The sequence below is a fragment of the Coffea arabica genome, chromosome 3c (genome assembly GCF_036785885.1).
Source record: "Coffea arabica cultivar ET-39 chromosome 3c, Coffea Arabica ET-39 HiFi, whole genome shotgun sequence".
Classification (NCBI taxonomy): domain Eukaryota; kingdom Viridiplantae; phylum Streptophyta; class Magnoliopsida; order Gentianales; family Rubiaceae; genus Coffea; species Coffea arabica.
This window is the reverse complement of record NC_092314.1, coordinates 2,382,133-2,406,289: the sequence shown is the minus strand read 5'-3', so window position 1 is coordinate 2,406,289 and position 24,157 is coordinate 2,382,133. Positions and strand designations below refer to the sequence as shown.

General features: G+C 36.6%; 3 protein-coding genes across 9 annotated transcripts; 1 reads left to right on the top strand and 2 right to left on the bottom strand.

Moving 5' to 3' along the window:
• Positions 1 to 1,116: 1,116 nt before the first annotated feature.
• On the bottom strand, positions 1,117 to 11,004 carry LOC140037510 (elongation factor Tu, mitochondrial-like). Of its 3 annotated transcripts, XM_072081789.1 has the most exons (12): positions 10,514 to 10,996; positions 9,226 to 9,301; positions 9,026 to 9,118; positions 8,844 to 8,918; positions 8,026 to 8,130; positions 7,838 to 7,928; positions 7,528 to 7,733; positions 6,836 to 6,919; positions 6,654 to 6,719; positions 6,512 to 6,574; positions 6,166 to 6,406; positions 1,117 to 5,161 (listed from the first exon to the last, which is right to left on the bottom strand). In XM_072081789.1, exons 1-12 carry the CDS (start codon positions 10,717 to 10,719, stop codon positions 5,091 to 5,093), a joined length of 1,377 nt encoding a protein of 458 aa, XP_071937890.1. In that variant the 5' UTR covers positions 10,720 to 10,996; the 3' UTR covers positions 1,117 to 5,090. The 3 variants fall into 3 exon arrangements, with proteins under 3 accessions (XP_071937890.1, XP_071937891.1, XP_071937892.1); XM_072081790.1 differs by lacking the exon at positions 6,654 to 6,719 and having other exon boundaries at positions 10,514 to 11,004; XM_072081791.1 differs by lacking the exon at positions 8,026 to 8,130 and having other exon boundaries at positions 10,514 to 11,001.
• On the top strand, positions 1,458 to 4,248 carry LOC113734056 (uncharacterized). Its single transcript, XM_072081783.1, has 2 exons — positions 1,458 to 3,560; positions 3,687 to 4,248. The coding sequence occupies exons 1-2, from the start codon at positions 1,458 to 1,460 to the stop codon at positions 4,110 to 4,112; spliced, it is 2,529 nt and encodes an 842-aa protein (XP_071937884.1). The 3' UTR covers positions 4,113 to 4,248.
• Positions 11,005 to 11,704: 700 nt separating the features above from the next.
• Positions 11,705 to 21,020, bottom strand: LOC140037509 (uncharacterized). Of its 5 annotated transcripts, XM_072081785.1 has the most exons (15): positions 20,868 to 21,017; positions 20,528 to 20,681; positions 19,387 to 19,468; positions 18,607 to 18,710; positions 18,204 to 18,330; positions 17,058 to 17,152; positions 16,321 to 16,444; positions 16,109 to 16,189; positions 15,172 to 15,270; positions 14,151 to 14,309; positions 13,990 to 14,050; positions 13,839 to 13,909; positions 13,333 to 13,377; positions 12,699 to 12,875; positions 11,705 to 12,618 (listed from the first exon to the last, which is right to left on the bottom strand). In XM_072081785.1, exons 2-15 carry the CDS (start codon positions 20,563 to 20,565, stop codon positions 12,163 to 12,165), a joined length of 1,719 nt encoding a protein of 572 aa, XP_071937886.1. In that variant the 5' UTR covers positions 20,566 to 20,681; positions 20,868 to 21,017; the 3' UTR covers positions 11,705 to 12,162. The 5 variants fall into 5 exon arrangements, with proteins under 5 accessions (XP_071937886.1, XP_071937887.1, XP_071937885.1 ...); XM_072081786.1 differs by having other exon boundaries at positions 13,854 to 13,909; positions 20,528 to 21,020; XM_072081784.1 differs by having other exon boundaries at positions 20,528 to 21,019.
• Between the last annotated feature and the right edge of the window lie 3,137 nt (positions 21,021 to 24,157).

Here is a 24,157-nt window from a genome sequence, read left to right as displayed (position 1 = left end):
GTTTGTTTGTTTTGTCATGTTAGATACACAATCTTACAAGGAAGGGAAGCATGGCCTTTTTGCTTAACTCAACATGAGACTCTCGCCATAAACCAATCCTACAAGCCACAGCCATCTACATTGCCAATACTGCACAATCTAGACAACTTCCATGAATGCAGTCATAGCCCATAACCAGAGAATTGATCAAGAACCATTCAATTTCTTCAACTTAGAAGTTGAATCGAGACATAATCATCAGCACGAGATAGCAAGATTAGTAGTAAAGAGGTATGGATTTGATTATATGGAATAGGGCCGCCAGCTTGATCAAGTGGAGAGTTTGGTTCGGTCTGGTCAGAATATAATGTAATGAACGAAATTGTCAATTATGAACCTAGATAGATAATTTCTCTGTCAGCAGTATGCTTGGACGTGTGACATTGATAAGAATCACAATCGCTAATAGAAAATTCAGGGATTCAAGTCTCTAAAGTCTAAACCAGAGATAATGCATTGCATTGAATTGGAATGTGCTTTTCTGTACTTTACAAAGATATGTTTAGGAGAAAGGTCAAAATGCTTCCAATTAGTAAACATGACATGGCAAAACTAGCTGCACAAGCAATTTGGTTGAATTTAACCTTTCTGCCCTGCTTTAACGCTTGATCAGCAGACTTGCACGTCACACAACCCACGTCAAAGTCGAACAAGGCTTTAAGCAATAGTTTTTTTTTTCCTGTCGCTGAATTTTTTGGTAGAAATTGATCAAGAAATTATGATCTCTGAGAAGGGTTTTTGTAAAGTTAGATGTACTCTCAGAATAATTTCTGTTGAGTAACAAAATCCTTTGCTATTTGAGCAACTTGTGCAATAAGCAACTTAATCACATTCAATTTGCAAATGAGTACGTTATGAAAGTTCTGTTTAGTTATTGGAATGGATATTAAAGGTCTGCTGCTAAAACTCAAAGATGAACAACTTTATTGCCCCTTTTTTCAGTTAGAATGAAGGAGACTTTTACAATTCTTTAAAGGATGACCAACCAATCCAACCAAGCGAAGAAACTTCATAAATCGAAACAGCCCATCAAAACCAAGGTGTTAAGTAAGGGTGAGCTGCCTGGCAAAGACAATCTTATGTCAAGACTGAAGGATTAGATAATCCAAAAACAAAAGCAAACTGCTTACTAACTACCTACAGAAAAGAGATTTGGCTGAAAGAAAAGCAACTTGCCTTTCTTTTTCCTCCAAATTTCCACTGTTTAAAACTTGAAGCCCAAGCTCATTTCCCTTTGGTTGTTATATAAACTCCAGTCGGAAAACTCTTTTTTTCGACAGCCATCAGGATCAAGAACCAAGAACTTTACACCTTAAACTCCATCCTATCCTAACGATCCCAGTGCCATTGTCAAGTCAAACTACAAACAAACTAAACTGCCTGGCTATTCTTTTGTTAATGCTCAGAAGAAGTCAACGATGAATCCTGCATCGTCGATAGATAGTGAAGGAAGCATCCATCTGCAGGTATCTGAGCTCAATGCAAGGATTAGTGAAGCAGGCAGTTCAGGTCCAGGTCCAAGTCCAACAACAATCTTACAACCTCAAAGCTCTATTGAGACAAAGAACACTAGTAGCACAGGCAGTTCAGTTACTGCAGCAAGGCAGGTAGAAGCAATCCGTGCACCAGAAAAGAAGCTGACCCTTTTTGCTCTGAGGCTTGCTGTGCTGGAAAAAGCAGCAACTGGATTGGGAACTCTAGGTTTCATATGGGCTACAGTTGTTCTTCTTGGTGGTTTTGCCATCACTTTAGACAAAACAGATTTTTGGTTCATAACCATTATTCTGCTGATTGAGGGCACAAGGATATTTAGCAGGAGTCATGAGCTTGAATGGCAACACCAAGCCACATGGTCCCTTGCTGATGTTGGAATTAGTAGCTTCCGCGCAATCAGATCAAGCTCAAACTTTGTCATCAAAACTGTCAAGGCAATTTTTAGGCCTATTGCTGCTGTTGGAAATCCAGGCAGGGGACAGAGCAGGGAGATCATCACACAGAGCATCCATCAGGCAAACCGAAACAACTGGCATCAGAAGAGGATGCCAACTCGAACGTGGAATAGCTCAGAGGTTCCTCTCATTCCGTATGCTTCATGGGTGTTCATATCAAGAAATATTAGTAAATTGTTGTATTGGCTCCAACTCATCTCCGCTACGACCTGTGTAGTGCTCTCCCTGATGAAGCTTATCAAGAGAAACTTTGGCGCTGTGTCCAAAGATGACTCAGACAAGAGGAACAGGAAGGCAGCTTTGATTATATTCTATTCATTAGCTTTGGCGGAAGCACTGCTGTTTCTCCTGGAGAAAGCCTATTGGGAGTGGAATGTAACGTTTCGCAAAATATTGGATGAGGTGAACAAGCAGTGTGAGATGGGGACATCAGGTATGCTTGCAATTAGAAGGTTTTTCTATGATGCATATTCACAATGTGTTTATGGAAGCGTTTTTGATGGCCTGAAAATGGATATGGTTTCGTTTGCGATGGATCTCTTGGGCTCGAACTCCCCTGATGAACAGCTTATGGGGGCTCAAATTCTGGAAACATTTTCAAAAAGCAAGCGGTTTTCTGATGACACCCTCCAAAAGATTGGTATAAACTTATCTGTAACAGAAAGGTTAGTCGAAATGTTGAACTGGAAAGACCCTGAAGAAGAACAGATCAGAAAATCAGCTGCAGAAATTGTGGCACACCTTGCTGGTAAAAAGCAGAATTCTCTTAGGGTAGCTGGTATACCAGGTTCAATGGAATCAATATCATCCTTGCTCCACATCAGCAGGAGCTTTGGTGATGCAGCTGATGAAATACCAGAAAAGAGCATCATCTTCGATGATGGACATTATAGCTTCTGGACATTCAACCATTTGGGGCTCACAATTTTGAAGCAGCTTGCTCGCGACCATGACAATTGTGGGAAGATAGGGAATACAAGAGGCCTCCTGCCAAAAATCATAGATTGCACACACGCAGGAGAGAGGCTCCTGACGGATGCGACAACCACACCCTCTCAGATTTTAACAGTAAAACGATCTCTGCAGGTAGTAAAAAGACTGTCCTGCACTACTGGTGCCACGGGCAAACAGCTCAGGAGAGAAATTTCAGAGATAGTTTTCACAATCAGCAATATCAGAGACATATTGAGGTATGGGGAGAAACATCCAACACTGCAAAAGTTAGGAATAGATATCCTAAGAAATCTGGCAATGGAAGAGGACGCAACAGAGAGAATTGGGGGCACGGGTGGGGTCCTCAAGGAGCTGTTCAACATCTTCTTCAAGCAGGTGACAGATGAAAAGCACAAAGATGTAAAAATTGCAGCAGGAGCAGCACTATCAATGCTGGCATTTGAAAGCACAAGTAATTGCTTGCGCATATTGAAATTAAATGTCACTGAAAAGCTTGTTAAAGCGTTAGAAGATCCACTACTTCGAATTAATGCCGGCAGAATTCTACGAAATTTATGTGCATCCAGCGGAGAAGATAGCTTTGATCAACTGCACCACCTTACTGATGCAGGACCAACGGTAAGTTGTAATAACTACATTGCAAAAGCTTTTTCTTCATCCCTTTTCTTGTTTCGTGCTGTGTCTATGTGGTCATAATTCATGAAAGGAAACAGCATTGAGTAATTATCAATTTTCCCCTTGCAGGTCCTTCAAGCAATCATGACAAAAGAAACCAAGTTGCAGGAAGTAATGATTGGATTAGCAGCACGTATTTTCAAGTTTATGGCATCATGGGAATCAAGCATTATGTTTCAGAGAGCGGGCATCCAAGAAGCTGAAGTGGCTAAGAAACTTGTTGCGACTCTGAAGCAATATCAGTATCCTTCCATCAGGGTTCCAAGGATGAGGAGGTTTGTTTTAGAGTTGGCAATCTGGATGATGAAAGATAAGAAAACAAACATCCTAACTTTCAAGAGTTTAGGGATGGAAGAACAGCTAGAACACATGATGGACACCATATCCGATATTGAGAGCTTCAATATTTTCTCTGGGACAGTAGGGCTGAGCCGACATAGCACAACAATTCATTCATTAGTTGAAATTGCAATGCAGCTGCTGGTAGATGGTTGAAATTTGCCTTCTGGAGGATGAATTTTGCAAAACAAGCATTGTATGTTGAATTTCTTGTATATACTATATACATAAAAATTTCACAAAATAGAGATATTCTTTTCCTCTAAAATAATAAAGGATGTAATTATGCAAATTCATTATCCCCATTTCTCGATCTACTTTTCAAGCACAGATCTTTCAAGAAAAATTTAATCTTACGTGCTGTCCCTTAAATTGTAATGCAATTCATAGATCATTTTACCTTAAAATGATGCGTGCCTAGGAGGAAGAGTAGCAAAGTAGAAAAGCACTGCTAATTATGAAAATAAAGAAAACACGATACAGTCAATTCTTTGCATCATTGTGGATGAGCTGGACCTGATGTCCCTTTCCTTCACCATGTACAAACAGGAATGTGCATGTTCAATTACCATGAATGCTTAATAGCATCATAAACAGAACTACCATTGTTAGAGCTAACCGAACTGCATCCAAAATGTTATATAACAGTAAAGCAAGTCATGTTTCTCTCTGAAATTCTCCATCCTCTCAATTACATTAACTCCTGTCAGAGGTACATATAACACTCAAAGACTCTATTGCATATTCCAAGTTACTAGTTTAAAATCAGAATTTGGCTAAAGAAGAGAATAAGCTATGACCTTAAGCTTAAATGACTTTCACCAGAAATAAGAACATGGAGATAGGACTGTAAGAAAAAGAGTATATACACTTCATATATCCAGGCACAAGAAAATACTACTTTTTACAAGCTCATCATTCTGCGATTTGTTTCATTAATTCATGCTTAGAATTCCTAGGGTACCACTAAAAACTCAAAAAGTTGATTTACTGGTACACCAAATCCTACCAGAACTTGCATAAAATCTTAATAAATGGTCAGCCGCCATCAATAATTCCTGCTATATCCAAGGAGAAAAAACCTTCAATTTATATCCAGCATTGTGTAAAAGTTGGAGAATTATCACTGGCATCTTAGCCAAGTACTTTTGAAACCACTCCAGCACCAACTGTTCTACCTCCTTCTCGTAAAGCAAATCTTTGCCCTGTTTTACCAATAGGAAGCCAAGAATGCATTAGGTTTCAAAAGTTACATCTAACACACTTAAAGAAGCGAGTGCAAACGTATGAGTTGGGAAGTAAAGAATGGTTCAAGGCTAATAAATTAAATATGTAACCACAGCTAGCATAAACTAGCATCATTAGTTTTATAGATTGCAGACCACTAATGAAGAATATATCATAATTCAGGATACACATCTTAACAATACCTGAAACCTCTTAGTTAAAAACAACAGAAATAAGCTAAATATAAAGGGGAAGAAGGAGAAAAATCATGAACAGCATGCTAGTCAAAGGTCATCAGCTTGTTCAGTACACTCAATAATTGTTTGACCTAGAAATAAGATTTTCCACAAAGATAGGACAATGATCTGAGCCGATGGAAATATTTTGACTGTCAAAATGAATTGGTGTAAAACCAATTTAGCAACAGGATTTATCATCTCTTAAAATTAGCACAGATGCACATACAGGAAGCCAGGAAATTTGACTTTAGCCTCATAAGTTCAGGCTCAGGTATGACTACATAAATTTTCATGACCAGGCATACCTTGTTAACAAGTTTGTTTTCAACCGTCTGTTGCTGACACCCTTCCATTTAAAAGAATATGATAACTGTTAACTAACTATTGCCATAACTGTTTACAGTTGGGTCTAGCTACCACAAACACTATTACAATAACCCCGCTGTAGGAGTTTCAATGCATGCTCAGTTGCTTAACTTTATCTAGAGGTTAGCAATGATATGCCCTACCTTTCCATCACACAATGGAAGTAAATGAAATAATGCGTATGACTTTTTCTAAATGCACACTCATTCAAGCATGAAAGATGTAAATCTTCAACTACGGCACATGCTTTCCCAGCATTTTTTGGACACTAGGACAGTTGTTTAACTTCATAAAAGTACAAAGTAAATAGAGAACACCGGAGCTAAAAGGCATTTATGATTCATTACTCATAAGAAGATGGAATGTCGGAGATAAACCTGTTTCAAGAGGAACTGGAGATAAAAGCTCAAACTTTGCAGTCACATTATCTCCAGGCATGACCATCTTAATGTCTTCAGGTAAGATCACTTTCCCAGTAACATCTGCCGTCCTCATATAGAATTGTGGCATGTAATTTGAGAAAAATGCAGTGTGCCTACCACCTTCATCTTTTGTCAGAACATATATCTCAGCCTCAAAATTCTTGTATGTTTTTAGGGTATTTGGTTTTGATATAACCTGAAACAGTCAATTTAGTACAGTCAGGTAAATGATGCGAAGATTGCAAAGTTCAAGGTGCTGCAGGTTCTCAGGTGGAAAAATTCATGTTGCTGCTAAACTGACCTGTCCTCGCTGAACATCTTCTCGTTTTAAACCACGCAAAAGAAGGCCTACATTGTCACCAGCCTGCAGAAATATGAAATGGGGCATTCAAAAAAATATTCACCTCATGGGAACAGAAAGTTTGAAAAGGAAACTAATGTACTTGTCCACGATCCAAGATTTTCTTAAACATCTCTACACCAGTCACTGTGGTCTTTAGAGGGCCACCCTGCAGAAGTAAATAATTAAATAAGTATGCACCAGGGCAATCCAAAAGTATAGCAAATTTACATGTTTAGAAAGCAACAGCAGGTAATTTCCTCAATTTGAGGGAGACAGAAGTACCTGCGTCAATCCCAAGACTTCAACTTCCTCACCCACTTTGATGATGCCTTGTTCTATTCGGCCGGTGACAACAGTCCCGCGCCCCTTTCAAAAAAGCCACGGAATATATCACACAGGTAAGAAAATCATTAAAATCCAAGAGATGGTACCTGGAACGCAACAGTTCAAATTGGCAACTAGACTCATTAAATCTCTTAAAAAATTTAGCCTTCAAAAGAAATCTCAAGGTTTTCAAACAATGCAACAAGTAGACATTTCATATAATCTTTTAGATAACGCAATGACTACAGAACTTCCTAGAAGAGTCAGTTGCTTTAGACCTTTAAAATAAGGGCTGGAACTTGAGTCTGAAGCAGACACAGAATGATTTATGTGCATCCATTAACAGCACCAACATCTAATAAACATTGTAGACAATTAAGTAACAGCGAATGTAAGTCAGAAGATAAAGGCAACAGTGCTCAATACCAACTCTGTAGAAATAAAATTAGAGCTAGATTAATTTGCTCTCCCTTGAACATCTTACAGCAAAAATTGTTCCCTTACAATATCATTAACGACAAGTTTGAAACTTACTATTAATATACACAGGATGGATATTTATGAAAATAGAGTGCAGGCTAACCGGGGCACTGTATTAAGAAATCTCAGTAATATAAAGCACTATGCACCAATACTGTATGCTAAAGTACCTGGATGGAAAAGACATCTTCAATCGGCATGAGAAAAGGCTTTTCAAGCTGGCGAACTGGCTCAGTTATGTACTCATCAACAGCATCCATTAATTTTAAGATAGCCTCTTTACCAAGCTTCTCATTTGTTCCTTGCAGAGCTGACAAGGCCGAACCCCGAATAATTGGGATTTTATCCCCAGGGAATTTATAGAAAGTAAGCAATTCTGCATGAGTTTTTTGACAGATGAGCACAGATATCAACTAGCAATCTTGCTAAGCAGTTGGGCAAAGAGAAAGCACAAGATAAAAATCATTCAGGATACTCCACCTCGAAGCTCCATCTCAACAAGTTCAAGTAGCTCAGGATCCTCAACAGCATCAACTTTATTGAGAAAGCAAACTAAAGATGGTACACCAACCTGTGATACAAGATAGAAGTTATTTGAAGTATTAACTAATCAAACCAAGAATAGAAGCCACATACTTCATATGTTTTCTAAAGAACACTTGCAAAACCTGGCGCGCAAGCAAAATATGTTCCTTTGTTTGTGGCATGGGTCCATCTGGAGCAGATACTACAAGAATACCCCCATCCATTTGTGAAGCTCCAGTAATCATGTTCTGATTTCACGAAAATAATTATCAATTCTGAATCAGGTATCATTTTCCAATGGAACAGTGATATCCATTTTGAGAGGGTATTACAACCTCCCCCCCCCCTCGCTAACCCCACAAAAAAAAAAGATTGCTAGAGGAAAAACAAGGAATCAGGACTAACCAGGTCATATTCAGAGAGTTCTTATCTTATACCATCACTGTTCTTTTTGTTCTAGGGTAGAATTGAAATCCATAATCATGAAAGTATGTTCTATGACCAAACAGCTAAAATATCAACAATCAATATTTCCACTTGGAAGGACATATTTTCAACACCTCTATACGAAATAAGCATTCCTGATTGGTAAAGCTATGCATGCACCATTTAAGTGTTAATGCCAAATACATCAAAAGTTTCTTTCTTCAAGACATGTGATAGGACTACATCATTCCAAATGTTTATCCTTCTACTGTATCCATTAGATATCTAGGGGTACAGTGCCAAAGCACGGTTTTTGTCTAGTGGAAAGGAAAGTGGATGAATGAAACATTGAGCAGAATGTTATGCTCCAAAATTTCAGCATTTTGCTGGTCACTCTTCCACAATGCACAAGGTCTTGTGAGATTGAGAGCACATTTAGTCTGATGATTTGAAACGGGAGACTGAAGAAATCAATTTTTCAGGTAAAAAGAGTCCAAAGTACTCAATGGGGAAACAATAAGAAAAGATTACTCACTTTAACATAATCTGCATGGCCTGGGCAATCCACATGTGCATAATGTCTGTTAGCTGTTTCATATTCCACATGGGCCTAGGATGTCACGAAATAAGCTCACAAATCATTTCTATTGCGAGTCAAGTAGAAAGCAATGCTTACTATTAGAAGATAAGGACTAAGGGTTAAGGCCATATCATAACTGTAGCAATTGTAATCCCTCTCTTCTTCTCTTCAGGAGCCTTGTCAATCTCATCGAAGGCAATGGCTTTGGCTTTGCCCTGTTCAGACAGCACCTGAGAAAGCAAAATAGATGGATTTTATATTCAGCTCACATGGGCAACAACAACCATAAATGAATGGCTTTCCAGTACATCCAAATGCAACCAAGACGTTAAGCAACCTTTGTAATTGCAGCAGTCAGTGTAGTTTTTCCATGGTCAACATGTCCTATAGTGCCCACATTGGCGTGCGTCTTCCTGCATCCAAAATCAAGATGAGAAAAAACAGAGAAGAATTCAGCAAAGAAGAGAACTCTATCAATTGATCAAGCGATAACAAAAAAGGAATTAAATATATGGTCAACAGCTATCATTTTGTTACCTTGACCAAATTATTTAAACAGCTATAAATGCATGGCACTTTTAACTAGACCACGGTAACACCATCAAGTTGATGAAATGAGGTATACAAATTAAGGACTCCTCTAGGAAACAATCAAAACCTCAAGCCACATTCCCTTTCAAATACAGTGTTAACCAGATGACAGCTTACCTTCTAGGACAACAACATAGAATCATGCAAAAAAGGAGGAATTTAAAAAAAAAAAATGTTTCCAGGTTTTACAATGAATGAGAAGTTTCATTTCAATTGAAAATATTCATTCACCAGATTGCCACACAATCTAAAAAATTTTCCTTTTATCTAGAGAAATTGAGGGCTTTATAAAAGTAAAAACCTGGTAAATAAACGAGAGAGAAATTGACTTTTTCTCAGATGTATGCAATTGACTTTTTCTCAGATGTATGCTATATATTTTCCTTCCTTTACATTTTCTAAGAACTGTTTCTATATCTCCTGATGAGTCTAATAATTTTTTTTTTAATGGTGAGACACTCCTTTAGCACAATATTCCACCAATGAAGCTTCACAAAAATACTATCAATCATCAAATTCGCGTCATCAATGCTCTGAAATAAACCTACATGAATATGATGAAATTTTAAGAAACCAATACAGGAGAAAATGGAGAAGCTAAACAAAGAAATATGATAAAATTATAAGTAACCAAAACAGGAGAAAATTGAGAAGCTAAACAAAGAGACCAACTTTTAAAAGGATAGGGATACCCACCAAAAGAAATCCCATATCACGAGACTAATTGAAAAATCAAAATATGCTTTAACATCATCATTAACTAAAAAATGATAAACATAAATACAACTCTACTCAGAAAAATCCTAAAGGCCTAATCTTTTCCCTTTCTCTCTTCTATAAAAAGGAAATAATAAACAAAATGGTACAATTAAATTCATCAAAATACAAAAACTCAAATACAATTGCATGCATGCAAATCCCGACAGTGGAAATGGAAAATAAACAAGAACCCACGTAACCAAATAAAAAATTCTGAGCCGTTGATCATCAAAAACACACACAAACACACGTTGATCAAGAAAGGTCTCACTTACGTTCGGGCGAAAGTGGCCATGGAACGCCAGAAAGGGGAGAAATTGGACGTGGGCATGGCGTTTCCGGCGAGTACCGAGTCAGCAACGAGGCAGTGAATCGGACTTGGCCCACGAGAACAACTGTAGTGAGCGGGTGAGAGGAGCGGGAGGACGACATGCTTTGAATTCCGTGCCCTTATCATCATCCCAGTTGCAGCAGCAGTCATTTCGGTCGTCTTTCGCACGACTATTTTTCTTGCAGCCGTTTTATGAAGAAATTGAAGTGTGGTATGAGAATTGAGAAACCTCAATGTGTATGGGATGCGAAGGGTTTTAGACAAGGGTTTAAGAACTGAGTTTGGCAACGTCTAATCCTAAATATGTACAAGGTTTACTGGTCGAGTTTATCTGGTCATGATTATGATTATGATTATGATTATTAGTCTTGTAGCTCAAGCGAAATGAAGTTTCATCGATCAAAACGTTATAGTAAACCTTCGTTTTATATTGATTTTTTCTGATAAAGGACCAGTTCATTCATTCACGGACCATTTCACAAGCGTATGGCCTAGTGAGAAAGTCTTGGGACGAATCACAAAATTTTTACGTTGATTCAGAGTAACTACTAAGTATGCTAGTTATTTCCGAACCAATAAAAAAAGTTTTTGAGTGAATCAAATCTAAAGCAGACCTTCTTATTTATATATATTTTACATGTTAATGAAATTATATTGACGTTCTTATTGTTGACAAAGTATTGTAAATAAAGTGTATTTATGACATCTAATTGCTAAGCTTTTTCCTTGCCTTGCCTGATATCTTCTTGTTTGATACTTTTCGAGTATATATATATATATGCATTTAGTGTGAGTAAACATTTATATTTATTTAGGAAAAAAAGAAAAGGAAACGAGAACAAAATTTTTTTATTAGAATGCAATATACCTTCTGACCACTGAACCAATCCTAATGATCAATTATTAATATTATTTGAAGGGACAAATTCCATTTTACCTACAAAACCTCCATAATCTTACTAATAATTTCAACCTGTTCAGAAAAAAGCCACATGTAAGCTAATCATTATTCTTCAAAGGCAACCATCAACAGGTTTTTGCCTAATTTGACATAGAGACTAGAGATGATGGTTTGGCCAAATAAATTATCAAAGCAAAACAAAGGAGATTTAACTTGTTTTTACACTTCCACAAAGAAAGAAAGAAAAATTAGGATGATTAAATTAAATATGTGGGCTTAAGTAAACATGTAGAAACAGTAAAGACCAAAGCTATCATCAACATGTGCCTACAACTGTTAAAACTGTACACCTCCAAAAAACATATTACCTCTTCCACACTAATTACAACCAATGTCACTAACAAACTATTCTGGGAACTTCCTACATCCATCAGTAATACTGTTACAAAGTATAGGCTTCGACCCAGAAGGGGTAAAACTTTTAAACAAACTACCTGCCATCTGCTCCTTTCAGCATTTCTTCATTGTTCAAATTCCTGAAAGAGTAGAGAAGAACATGATGATCACCAACGAACATGGACTATACAGCCTGCAATTTCTTCTGCTTTTTCTTTGCAAAACCATCTTGTAACACACTAATATTTGCCAGCTTCTTTGTTAGAGAACAGAATATTACATCTTGCTATAAAGCATCATTTGTTTCGGAAGAAGTTTAGATCCCAACGACGCAATAAACCATCCATGATATTGCTTGACGGATTCTTTACAACTGTTACGGTGGCTTTTGTGCCAACTACATCACTATCAGATGAGCTTTGGTTGCTAACTCTAGCATCACTTGAAGGAGAAGGCCCATTACTTTCAGCTGCTTGGGGACCTAGAACAGTAGTAGCTGGAGTACCACTGGATTCATTCCTTGCATCAGTAAGTGGAATTTGAGGTGCCACATGAGGCGGATTGGCTTCTAATGTGGTGGCAGACTCCTCAGTCAGGGGTTCAGATTTTGCCGCTGTAGAAGGATCCTGCAGATCATTTTTCTGGGATGGTTCAGGAGGAGGCCTGTTGCCAACATTTGATGAAGGTTCCTCGACAACAGGGGGCTTGACCTCCAGATCCTTCAACGACTCAAGTACCGCTACCATAAGCATCTGACACATTCAGCAAATTTAAGCATAGGATGAAAAGGTGGATAAAAGGCCAAGAAGAGGGAATATTGTTATCCACTCACCCTTTCTTCTTCCTCAATATTGTTTGGAAAATCTGCCAAGTTGTCAAGTGGATACTCCACATACTCATCATCATCTATCGATGCAGGAACATGAGGACCATAGGGATTACCATTGGCAAGTTCAAAGCTTATCATCTTAGAAGATGAAGCAACAGGATCACTTCCGGAGCCTCCTCCCTGCAATAAAAAGGTTTTATTGGTATTACATCAACTGCACAAATATGCCAAGTTAAATCAAGAAAAAGTCTTCAATGGACTTCGTATAGTACAAAACATGCATTGAGGATGCCCACACTCAAAAATGCTCATGCCCTTCCAGGATGTCCGACATCACCTTACATATAAAGGTTTCCTATGCATGATCTCTGATCGACCAGGGATACCCATTTTTTCCCTCAAAAGAAAAATTTTAATACCATTTCCAAGAAAAGATAAGCTGGTACATGGACTCCAAAACCATTTAAAAAGTTTTTCTTCAAAAGTATTAGCATATACACAATGGAAGAGAAAGAACCAAGAAGTTTTTAGGTAGAAGAAGAATGTCTTTTGATGGAATGCTTTCCAATGCAATGATAATTTCCATCTTGATTCTCTCAGCCAAATGGTGGGTGTTTGAAAATGGTTAAAGAGATACCTGAGCTTCAGACTGTTCATCCTTGGATGACATACCAGAAGGGACCTAAAAAATGTCAAACAGAAAATGATTATCCATCTAGCATATATAAAATGACATTGGTGGACTGTGTTAACACAATCTAGAGTAATGTTCCAACAAGGCAACCCCACCAAACTATTCCAGGGACCAACACATCGATGATCACCTATTAAAATATAGATGCGAAGCTCGCCGTCTGCGCCTAAGATTGTTAATTTAGAAGAAGAAATCGAATAAAATCTATTTATGAAGCAAAATACAAAAAGGAAGCTTCCAGGCATTAGCTGCAACTGAGGTTACTCCTGTATTTTTTTTTTCAAAGATCTTCATTTCCTGCATATCTGGAGACTGTTCGCATAATTTGGACAAAGGAACATATTTTAACCCCCCAGCCTTTACCAGATTCATCATTTCTCTTAATTCGTCCAGGCAGGCTTTTATTTCTGGACAAATTCAATCATGATGGTAAAGCATTGATATCATACCTCTGTCCTACTTACAGGTCTTTTGGAGCGGAGCTGCTTAATGGCATCCTCAGTACTGTTTGCTCCAGGACCTAAAATTCATAATTCCTCTTCAAAACAAGAAGAATTCTAGCACATATCCCTAAATCAGGAAATAAAGGAATAATCATACCCACAGGTGAAGATAACAGTTCATCCGAATTTCTCATTTCATCAACAGTACTCCAAGAACCCTGTAACGTAAAAATACCCAGTTTAAAATATTTATATATATATTATAGTAATTCATCATGATTAAAACACCCAATGACGCGCATTCGAGTGAGAAATTACCCTGCCAAAATAATCATGTGACATGTCCAAGAATGCACCTCCAACTTCATCAACCGGAGGTTGTAAAATATTGTTGAAAAAGATACTAATAGAATCAAAATAAAATTGTGGCCGTGGAGAGTTGTGATCTCCCTCAAATTTGATAATATTCTTATCCCCCTGCCAAGATCAGATACTAAAAAATGAATAAATCAAACAGCAAAACTTACATAATTATAATAAAAAAAATCTTATCCAGCAATTAAACCACAATCAGATAGCCTCAAGATTTGCGATGACAACAAAAATATGAAACATGTTACGAAGCTGTAGAGAAAAAGGACGCAATCACCTAGATGAGGAAAAAATACCAATAAACTAAAATGAGAATAACCAAAGATCGTTTTCAGACTATGATAAATAAAAGAATCCTGCGCATGAACTTCTAACTAACATGGTGTAAAGTCTTTAATACACCACATGACAACACAAAGAATTTTCTCCATCTTCAAATTCAATTATGACCAACTTGGAATACCAGTAACCTCTTGGATTAGCCCTAAATAAAAACTTAACTAGGTAAATATTTTACCCAGGGTAATAACAGAATACAAAATATTTTACCCAAAGTCAAATTGTAATCTAATATAAAAAAAATGAAACCAAGCATGCTAAAAATGTTCTCCACTGGTAAATTTCAGAACAAAAGGGGGACTGATTTTCTAGAGAGCAAGGTAAAAAATAGAAAGAAGGGAGGCAAAATAAAAGAAATTATTTTCACAGCAGATAGCAGATCTTTCATCAGGTACCAGGTACATCGAAAGGCTTTAACCATTGTATTAATTCGATTTGCTTATTCCTTTCCTCTTTGTATCCTATGCTCATCATCCCAAAGATCCATTACCCAATTTACTACTGCCATTCTATTACAAATATTTACCCAAGTAAAGAGCAAAAGTTAGGGAAGATGCAACTGTAAAATCAATATTGAGCTGGTATCATTGAACTACAAAGGGTCTACAGCTGAAATGGAAAAGATTACCACATAAGCTTCATATATGCGATCGGAATGATGGGGTTGTATAAAGTCATCCTCAACCGCATGACCAAACAAGACTGGAACAAAGCTAGATTTGGCTACCTTCAAAACAAAAAAATAGAAGGTGTGGAAAAACTATTGAAGGTGATAATTAGATAAAACCGTAAAAGGGAAAGGAATGACAAATGAATATCATCAATCCACAACAAATCATCCAACACTAAGACATATTATTATCATTAATTAGAATTCATAGTGAGTGCTCACATAATGCAACATTTCCCCAGTTTCCACAGCCACACCACAGATCGTACAAAAATGTGTATTTATAACTTGACATAAATCTGTCAAATCAAAGTTTTATTTCTTAAGTGAGAAAAAACTGACAATCTTATTACACTTGTGAAGGGAAACAAAACATGGAGTGCAAGTCTACATGGTGTAGACTATAAGTTGATGTCTCATTCCCCGTGGATATCATTGACTTGCTCCATATTGGCACTGATACTCGATGAACAGCCAGCATGAGACGCAATTTTCAGCCTAGCCCATTAAACACCACATGACAAGGATTGTCTGTTCTTTAAAGTCATTCAAACATGTTATCGTGAAAGGAATTATTCAACCAATTCCAACATAATCCACAATGGACGCTCATTATGTGTATTTTACAATCCAATTTTTATATCAAGAAAGTAAATAAGTAATGGTCTGGTAACATTTTAGGGTTGTGGTCCAAGCCCAGAAAATGTCAGGTAGAGTAGAGCTAGTTCCAGTTAAACGAACGGAATTGCACTAAAGAATACTTCGATCTATTAATTCAGATGAAATTTTTATACAGAAAAAAAAAAGCTTAAAAGCCACTTATCAAAGGAAAACTTCCAAATTACAGGCTGGAAAGCAATCTGATAACTTAAGTTGATCATTTAGGTGCAGATACCTTGATGGTGTTCAACTCCATTATGTCAAACTTGGCCTTTTTCAAAATTGCTCTCCTCATATAATGGATTGCAAATTTGACCTGGAAAGGAGGAAAACCATAAATCTGAGATATAACTCAAGCCCAGGATAAGCAGAGAAACCCATAAGCCTTTTGTACATTCGATTAGGTTGACAATGAGCAGATAAAAGAATAAAGATTCATCTTCTTACAGTAAACTTAGGTAGCCGTATTTTGTAGGTATCCACAAGCTCCATCATCAGATCAACCAAATCAGAAAAAGGGCTATCAAGAACCATTCCTGCAATTGAAGGATCCTCCACTCCATACATCAGGCTGAAAGCAGAAACAAAGCAATGTGTCAGAAGTCTCCTCCTAAACACTACTTTTTTTTTTTACTCTTCTGAAAAAAAATTGAAGCAGCAAACTAACAAATATCCTACAGGGCCCTCTATGCATAACATGTGACAGCCCAGAAAATAGGTACGTGAAATTAACTCAGGTAATTTCCATAGCCAGCCATGACCATTCTTTATGGAGACTCCAATTTTGCAACAAAACCTCTCTTCTTTCTCAGTTTCAGGATCTATTCAACCTCCAAAGCATTAAAGCCACCTATAGAAGCTAATAGCTAATTGTGTATTATTTCACACTCTTGTAGTTATAATCACCCATGAAACAACTTGAGGAGCCATGCCTGTAATGACTGACCAATTCAAAATAGAAAGAAAAAATCACAATATTTTCAGGTCAATGTCCAGACAAGTTGAATTAGGAATTCTGGCCTTCTAGATTCTTTCCCAAGACTGGCCATTTAAGAGATACCATAACAATTTCCAGGAATAATTTCAAAAGTAAGACAACAAAAAATAATATCCTGAAAACATTTATCATCTAGTGGTCTAAGCATATTGGTCATCTACGATACAATCATAAAAACAAAAGAAACCTGGTCACAGCACCCATTGAACGGCCCCAAAGGCCAATTAGAGAAACATTCCCATCTGCCCGCAAGTAATCCACCACAGCTCTGAGATCATCCTTCTGCAAATGAAACCACAATCCCCATTTATCAGTAACATAAGTGGGCAGCAGAAGCTACTACCATATGATTAGTTGCCCTACGATGGTGCTCAAAACATTTGCCTAAGAAAAACATGAATGGGGCATTATATACAGAACTGTGTGAGAGAGTTGGAGAAAGATGAAGAAGGAAAAGAACATTTCCAACCAGTGAAACTATAAACATAACCGTCTACAAACTTGTGAGAGAGAAAGAGGGAGAGAGTCACAGGAAAACATTTCTACCGAGAGAGAGAGAGAGAGAGAGAGAGAGAGAACTCCAAAGAAACTTCAAAGCACCAATCTTTCCATAATAGAAAAGCTTTCTCCTGTAAAGGCAAATCATCAACCCCCAAGCATCCCCTTAAAATTGTCCCTGATGCGAGTTTAAAAGTCATGGCTTTTAGGCAAAATGCAGAAAAACAGGAACAAGCTCTGACGGTGAACCAATAGATAACAACATTTATCATTAGATAATCATACAATGAAGAGTCAACCCTCAAATTCTAGCAGTACTATACTGAGACATACGAGCAAGTAACAATGGGAAAGGGAAATTACTCTAAACTACAGATAACCAGCAGGTAGAAGTCTATGAAAGATCAGAGATGGAACTTAAGGGTCATTCCAGAGCTTTCTTCATGAATAATAACAACGATTTATTACTCCAGTAGAAAAGCCATAATAGATTTGCAGGAGTCACATAGATGTACATAAAAAAAAAATCAACATTAGCCAAGGTGTCCAAAGTTGTAGCTTAAGACATGATGCTCAGAAGCACACTAACACATTTTAAACTATAAAACAAATTAAGTCCATTGTTTATGTTTAAAGTGATAGACAAGCATATGCATAATAGTAAATTTGTTGAAAAGAATCCTACACAAAAAGTGCTTAACAGGTTTCTGAAATTGAACTACTTAATGTATGCAAATTGATATTTTATGTATAAGATATTTGTTCACATGAATCCATACATGTTCTTCCTGTAATATTTGCAATTCTAGCAGTGGAAATATCATTTTCCACTTACTTCATTCCAACCCAAAGAGACGTACTCCCCTCCAGAAAGCCCAGATCCAGAGAAATCAAGGGTAAAAACTGTGATATTCAGCGGCAATAATATAATAGCAGCTTCACTTCCATCTGCCCTACAGCCACTGGAATGTTATCACAAGAACAATACATTAGTGTAAACCAAACTGATGACAAAATGTATGTAAAAGAACGTCATTTCTCGAAATTCTACACAATTACAAAAGAAAGGTATTTTATTCTCCTCTATGCAAAGGATGTTAAGCACAAACAATTACTGTCAGTGTCAGGTTACAAGGTTAACAGAAAATTAAGTTAAATATCTGTGCCAGAAAAGGTGGTACAGGGGTTCCTAATTGAAGAACTCATGAAAATTTGTTCTACTTTGTAGCTTCACTAACCTGTTTCCATGGCAGTATATAACACAAGGCAATGCCTTCCCCTCTGAGAAACCTATTGGCATATAATGGCTACATTGAAGAATCTCCCCACGACAATTTGAAACCTGCATAGGTTTCAAACTTTTTATTATTCAAAATAAGAGTAAACTGAAAAGTTCATCATTTTAAATGCAGGCAAAGACATATTCCCTCTGACAACAACAGAACCACCAAAATCAGTTAAATGGGAAAATTTTAGGTTTATCAAATAGTAATGGATCATATCAATCCCAAAAGTATTCCACAATTAATTAATATACATTGGACCTAGCAAATCTTATTTTTTGATGAATTAAGTTGATAAGATAACAAAAGGTGGCCCTGATATACAAAAGGGATATACAAGTCCCGAAGAGTGCAAGTAACCATCTAACATTTATGCAGGTGGGAACGGCAGGTTTACTGCAAAAGAAGATACAGAACATAATACAGTCTTAATCTTCCCAACTGAAAACTCTGCATCTCTGAAGCCTCCTTTCCACTTCAACTCGTTCATATCAAATAGGCCAAATGCGCATTCTGTTATGACTAGTCAAACTTACTTGAACAAATTGGGATTAAGAAAAGGTTTCTGGTCAAGTATAAGGAAATTACTCAGACACTTAGTGCCATTTATGCAGGTTTATGACCAGAAAAAAGGTAAACATTCAATAACCATTGTTTTAAACGTGCAAATAGATAGTAAATCACGTTTTAAGCACCACACAAAGTATGCTTTCTATATATATAGGATCATCTTACCTCCAAATCCTTCCTTTGGTACCATTTCCTTTTGAGCTTGAACTCTTGATCTAACAAATCATTTTTTGGGTTGTACTCAGCTCTGCAAGGCAAAAAAACATGGTAATGTTACCTGTAAAACCAATTTCTTTCATAGCAAACTGAAAACTAAGATAGAACCAGTTCATGACCAGGTCAGCTGGGTGTTTACTATATACAGTAATTAGTCGCATAAGCAATGCCCCGTTTCTTGTGCAATATATAACTTTCAGATGCAAGCAAATATTTTTCTGTAGAAAGTTAAGGAGCATGCCAAAATTTTAAATTGCTTTCCTAGCATAGAAGTTAGGAAAATCACACAAGTACTTTTGTCACACCAAAAAACTGCCTATTTATTTCCTGCCAGAAGTTCCCTAATATATATGAATCACTTTTGCATCGACAACTCCAAAAATGCAGTTCCTGGATATCGAACCACCAGCAGTCAGACAGCAGAGAAAATACATAAAGAAAACGTTTGATCGCAAGTCGTCCACAAGGTAATGGAAAACAATCCACACTCAAGCATTCAGCTTGTTTTCCCCCCATATGTTCTGATCTATCTAGGAAATGAACTTTATCCACCACTTCAAGATTGAATCTATACCAAAAAAGTCTGCAGCACAAATTTCCATACGAAAGGATGTACATTAAATTGTGCCCAAAATGCAGACAGCGATATCAAATTTACAACTACATTGATGACAATGTTTTCAGCAAGAACTTCTTTATTCTCAAAATTTAGAATGATATACAAAACAACTTAAAATCAGTTCACATCCATGAAATTACTCCATACATACATAACTCCATCTAAAATAACTCAGCACACAAGATTCGACTAGCATATGCACAAACAAGCATCAAATCTGAACCAAATTACTACACAAAAAAAAAAGAACCCATATGACCAAATACTTGGAAAAGTCTACAAATTCCAACTTATAAAAGCCAAAAACAACAAAAGCACCAAAAATCCATCTCAGAATGCACATAAAAATTCAAACTTCAACACCTCTTACACTCCATACCAAAAGTGATACAGAGAAAAATAGTGCCTTGATACAAAGAAAAAAGGAGAAGAAAAGGGTTAAAAAAAAAAAGGCTACTTTTTTCCCCTTACCTGGGCGGTCTTATTATGAAGTTAATGAGCTGTTCCATGAGTATTCAGACAAAACCAAGACCTTATTTTTCCTCTTCTTCTTCCCCCCTCTCAACTGTTTCACTTTTTGAATATAAAAATTTAAAACTCCTTCAAAGGAGTTCAAATTGTGTGTCTGTAAAATTATATACAACAAAACTGAAGTATAATTTCCAGTTATGATATCAGATTTGCAGAATACAAAGAGAAAGAGAGAGGGCTTAGAAGAAGAAGATTAGCAGTATACAAATTAGGATGCTGGGTTCAATGAAATTGGAAAGAAGAATATTGTAAACGGAAAGAGAAAGAAAAGAGAACCGGCCTCCTCGCTGTTTTATAAATTTGTTCATTCACTTGTTAATATGGTCATTGGTGCCGTGTTTGCTTTACGCCCTTTTGCTTTTCGTTCCTTGCAATCAAAATCTGATCGCAAGAGAAAATATAACTAAAAAAGAAACATTTTTTTAGATAGGAAATTGACAAAACCAAGCCAAGTCATCTTTCATTAGTTGTCTTTCACAGGTGCCATGAGCTCTTCAAGACTTTGATTTTCCTCTTAATTATACCAACGACACATAAGCTTTGACATTATTACACAAACCTCCCTTATGGAGTAATTTGTGTTTAATCATGCCCTCAGCAATTTTTCAAGTTTACACTCCTTGATGTCTCTCAATGGGAATGATTTTGGTTGTGCTAAATATGTGTTAGAGGTTAGAACTAAGAATTTTGTTAAGAATATCTACAATGTGATTGAAGATACAAGTATCTCATTTATCTTAAGTTACAGTATGAAAATTCAAACTCAACTTTGAAGGAGCGTTTGGAGTTTTGTATATGCTATGTCAATTGCTAATTTGCATTTTAATCATTTTTTTTTTATGGTAGTTGCAGTCTTTATTGATTGATTTTTCTTTGCATTGAGGTTGATTAAAACTTCAAGCATAATTTACGTTGACATCAACATTAGGAGAGGTTTGTGTAGTATGAGGGATATAATTTGCTCAAGTAATATATAATTGGATATTGAAAGAGTATGAATGACAGCATATGCGTTTAAGTGGTCAATGAGCTAATTTGATATTTCTTTTGCTTTAGTGCTAATCTCCCTCACGTGAGAGTATTATTTTATATCATAAATATATCGAAATGATCCTGTGTGAAAATAAATGAAACCAAGAGAATTGTCATATAATATGAGGAATTCCACCTTATTTTGCTACTAAATGAGACCTAAAATGATTAGTCATGTAAATTTCTAAATTCAAGAAGATTGTTTGTAATATGACAAACTTAAAGGTATGCCACTATAATTACCCTATCTTTTGTTATCTACTAGTAATTTGAGCCATTGTGGAACGTGGTAGTTATTAGTAGTTGTTGCCAACTGCTAGACTAGCCATTGGACAATACTACTTCCACTGACCAAATGGCAAAATTAATTGGAAAAAAAAAATGCCTAAATTCACTGAACTCGATAAAACTCAGCACAAAACCCGATTCCTTTTCTTTTTGCACACACATTCACACACACATGTTTGGGGCAAGTGACCATTTCTTTTTGTTGGTTCCCAGTTTGTCAAGACAGAAAGAAAGAAATTGGACCCATTCTAATTCATTGACTGTGATCAATTGTGATGCATCAACCGTATGGATGTGATGCCATGATTGTTTGAAGGTTTGATCAAGTTGAAGTCATGGTATTATATTGCACTTGAATGATTTTTCTCTTCTTGGTTAAAGATGATGTGAATTAACAAATAATCATGGCAAAAAAAAAAAAAAAAGAAACCCAGAAAAGAGAATAGCATCTTCAGATTAAATCAAAATTTCAAGAGCATGCATCTCAAAAGATCTCACGCAGGATTGATCAGGTTCAACAGCTGAATATCTACACACATCCAGCCATTTTCCAAAAGAATGGCTATGAGTAATATATGGGTAGAGCTGTAATGAATCTAATGATGATAACTTGAGTAATCTTTCAGCATCTTTCAGAATTCTCCTGTTGGGAGGGTCCCCTGATGTGTTTTAGCATCTCTTCATCATTATTTTTTTTTTCCAACATTCAGTAGATATCCAATTACAAACTGAAGTCGTATATAGCTGTTGCAGGTGAAGCCTTTATCTCTGTAATTCTTGAAGAATACAACATATATATATATATATATATATATATATATAACGTTGCTGAATAGAATTAGTGTATAGAATAATTGAGCGGGAGGTTGATGGAGAGATAAGAACAATAACAAGATGACAGAAGCACTGAAGCAGCACTAGACGTAGAAGAAAGATCAGATGCGGGGAATAATACATGCAGAAACATGACAATCTACAAAACCAGGTAGGCAGCAATATCAGCAAATCTGCTGCATAAAAAAGGTTTAAAACTTGTTAAGATTACGTGCTTTTATTAAACTCGATGGTAGGCAATCACTTCAAGAATAGGAAAGAGATATATTTTAGGTCAATGAAAGATGATTAATACGTCAAATGTTTTCTCTTGCACGCCTGGAAAACTACGTACAATGTTCGGCCATCAATAGATTGGAAGGAATGAAAGAGTCCCAAAGAGACAAAATTATCACCCCCGACATGAGAATAAGAGACAAGTTTTATTCTGGTCCCCAAAATCAAAGTTTGGGGTACTTCAACTTTTCAAAGTTTGAAGCTCATTCTACTTCATTATGAATGGCAGTATACAACGTTAATGGAATGGTTGCCACTCTCCATTAACAAAACATTATTAGTTTTAGGAATAAGGTGATCGGGAGCGGGAATTATCTTTGTACATCTCGTTAATTATCGAGCGAGAGCAAAGTATCCAGGAACTAAAGTTAAGGGTCAAAATGAGAATCGAGACATAGTTTAAGGATGCAAAATTAAATTAATCCAAATAAAAGTAGTAACTAATAATATAACTTTTTATTGAAACAAAATTACAAAAAAGGACTATTAGGTGGCGTCTAGATGAGATGACTGAAAATGAATAATCAGATCTACTGTGTAGAATGACAACTACAACTGTTTGTCAAGAAATTATTACAGAGGCTTCACTTCACTGGAGCCTTTTTTTTTTTTTTTTTTTGGTAGCGGGCCTAATTGAGGCGGAGAACCCGATGAAGACTGAACTATCGTCAGATCAGACGAGTGCATCACGCACGCTTATGAATTTATTAGAACAAATCTCATAAAGAGACACGTAGATTTGAGTTGAGGCAATATTTGAATTCTTAGCCTCTCACTCCACAGTTAATTAATGTAGTGGCCAACTCCTCCTCTAGAGTAAGTTGGTTTTTGCTAGAGTTTCAATTGATCTAATGTTGATGGGAATTGGGAGAAATATCAAACGTGTTTGTAGTACACAACTTGATTGTCAAATTTCATCCCGGGTAATTTGGTTAGCCATGTAAACATGATGATCTAATGTTGACCTACCATCCCTTTGGAGTTGGCAGACATAGAAAAATGAAGATTGAGAGCCGGTGGATCTGAGATCTACGATTGAAATGGTAAATAAAAACATATGGACCTCCAGTTTCGACCTCTTATCCTGTGGTCCCAAAAAGTGCACAAATTCAATGTCAGCATCTTCAACGACCATTCCAA

What these genes read in the sequence shown, in the direction of transcription:
- LOC140037510 (XM_072081789.1), bottom strand. Translation starts at nt 10,719, where the DNA reads ATGACTGCTGCTGCAACTGGGATGATGATAAGGGCACGGAATTCAAAG. An exon ending in GAGGGATTACAATTGCTACA is followed by an intron (nt 8,919 to 9,025) that starts GTTATGATATGG and finishes GTGACATCCTAG; the next exon opens with GCCCATGTGGAATATGAAAC. An exon ending in AAGATGTTCAGCGAGGACAG is followed by an intron (nt 6,407 to 6,511) that starts GTCAGTTTAGCA and finishes TGACTGTTTCAG; the next exon opens with GTTATATCAAAACCAAATAC.
- LOC113734056 (XM_072081783.1), top strand. Translation starts at nt 1,458, where the DNA reads ATGAATCCTGCATCGTCGATAGATAGTGAAGGAAGCATCCATCTGCAG. An exon ending in TTACTGATGCAGGACCAACG is followed by an intron (nt 3,561 to 3,686) that starts GTAAGTTGTAAT and finishes TTCCCCTTGCAG; the next exon opens with GTCCTTCAAGCAATCATGAC.
- LOC140037509 (XM_072081784.1), bottom strand. Translation starts at nt 20,565, where the DNA reads ATGGAACAGCTCATTAACTTCATAATAAGACCGCCCAG. An exon ending in TTCATAATAAGACCGCCCAG is followed by an intron (nt 19,469 to 20,527) that starts GTAAGGGGAAAA and finishes TTTGCCTTGCAG; the next exon opens with AGCTGAGTACAACCCAAAAA. An exon ending in GCATATATGAAGCTTATGTG is followed by an intron (nt 14,310 to 15,171) that starts GTAATCTTTTCC and finishes TGATCTTGGCAG; the next exon opens with GGGGATAAGAATATTATCAA.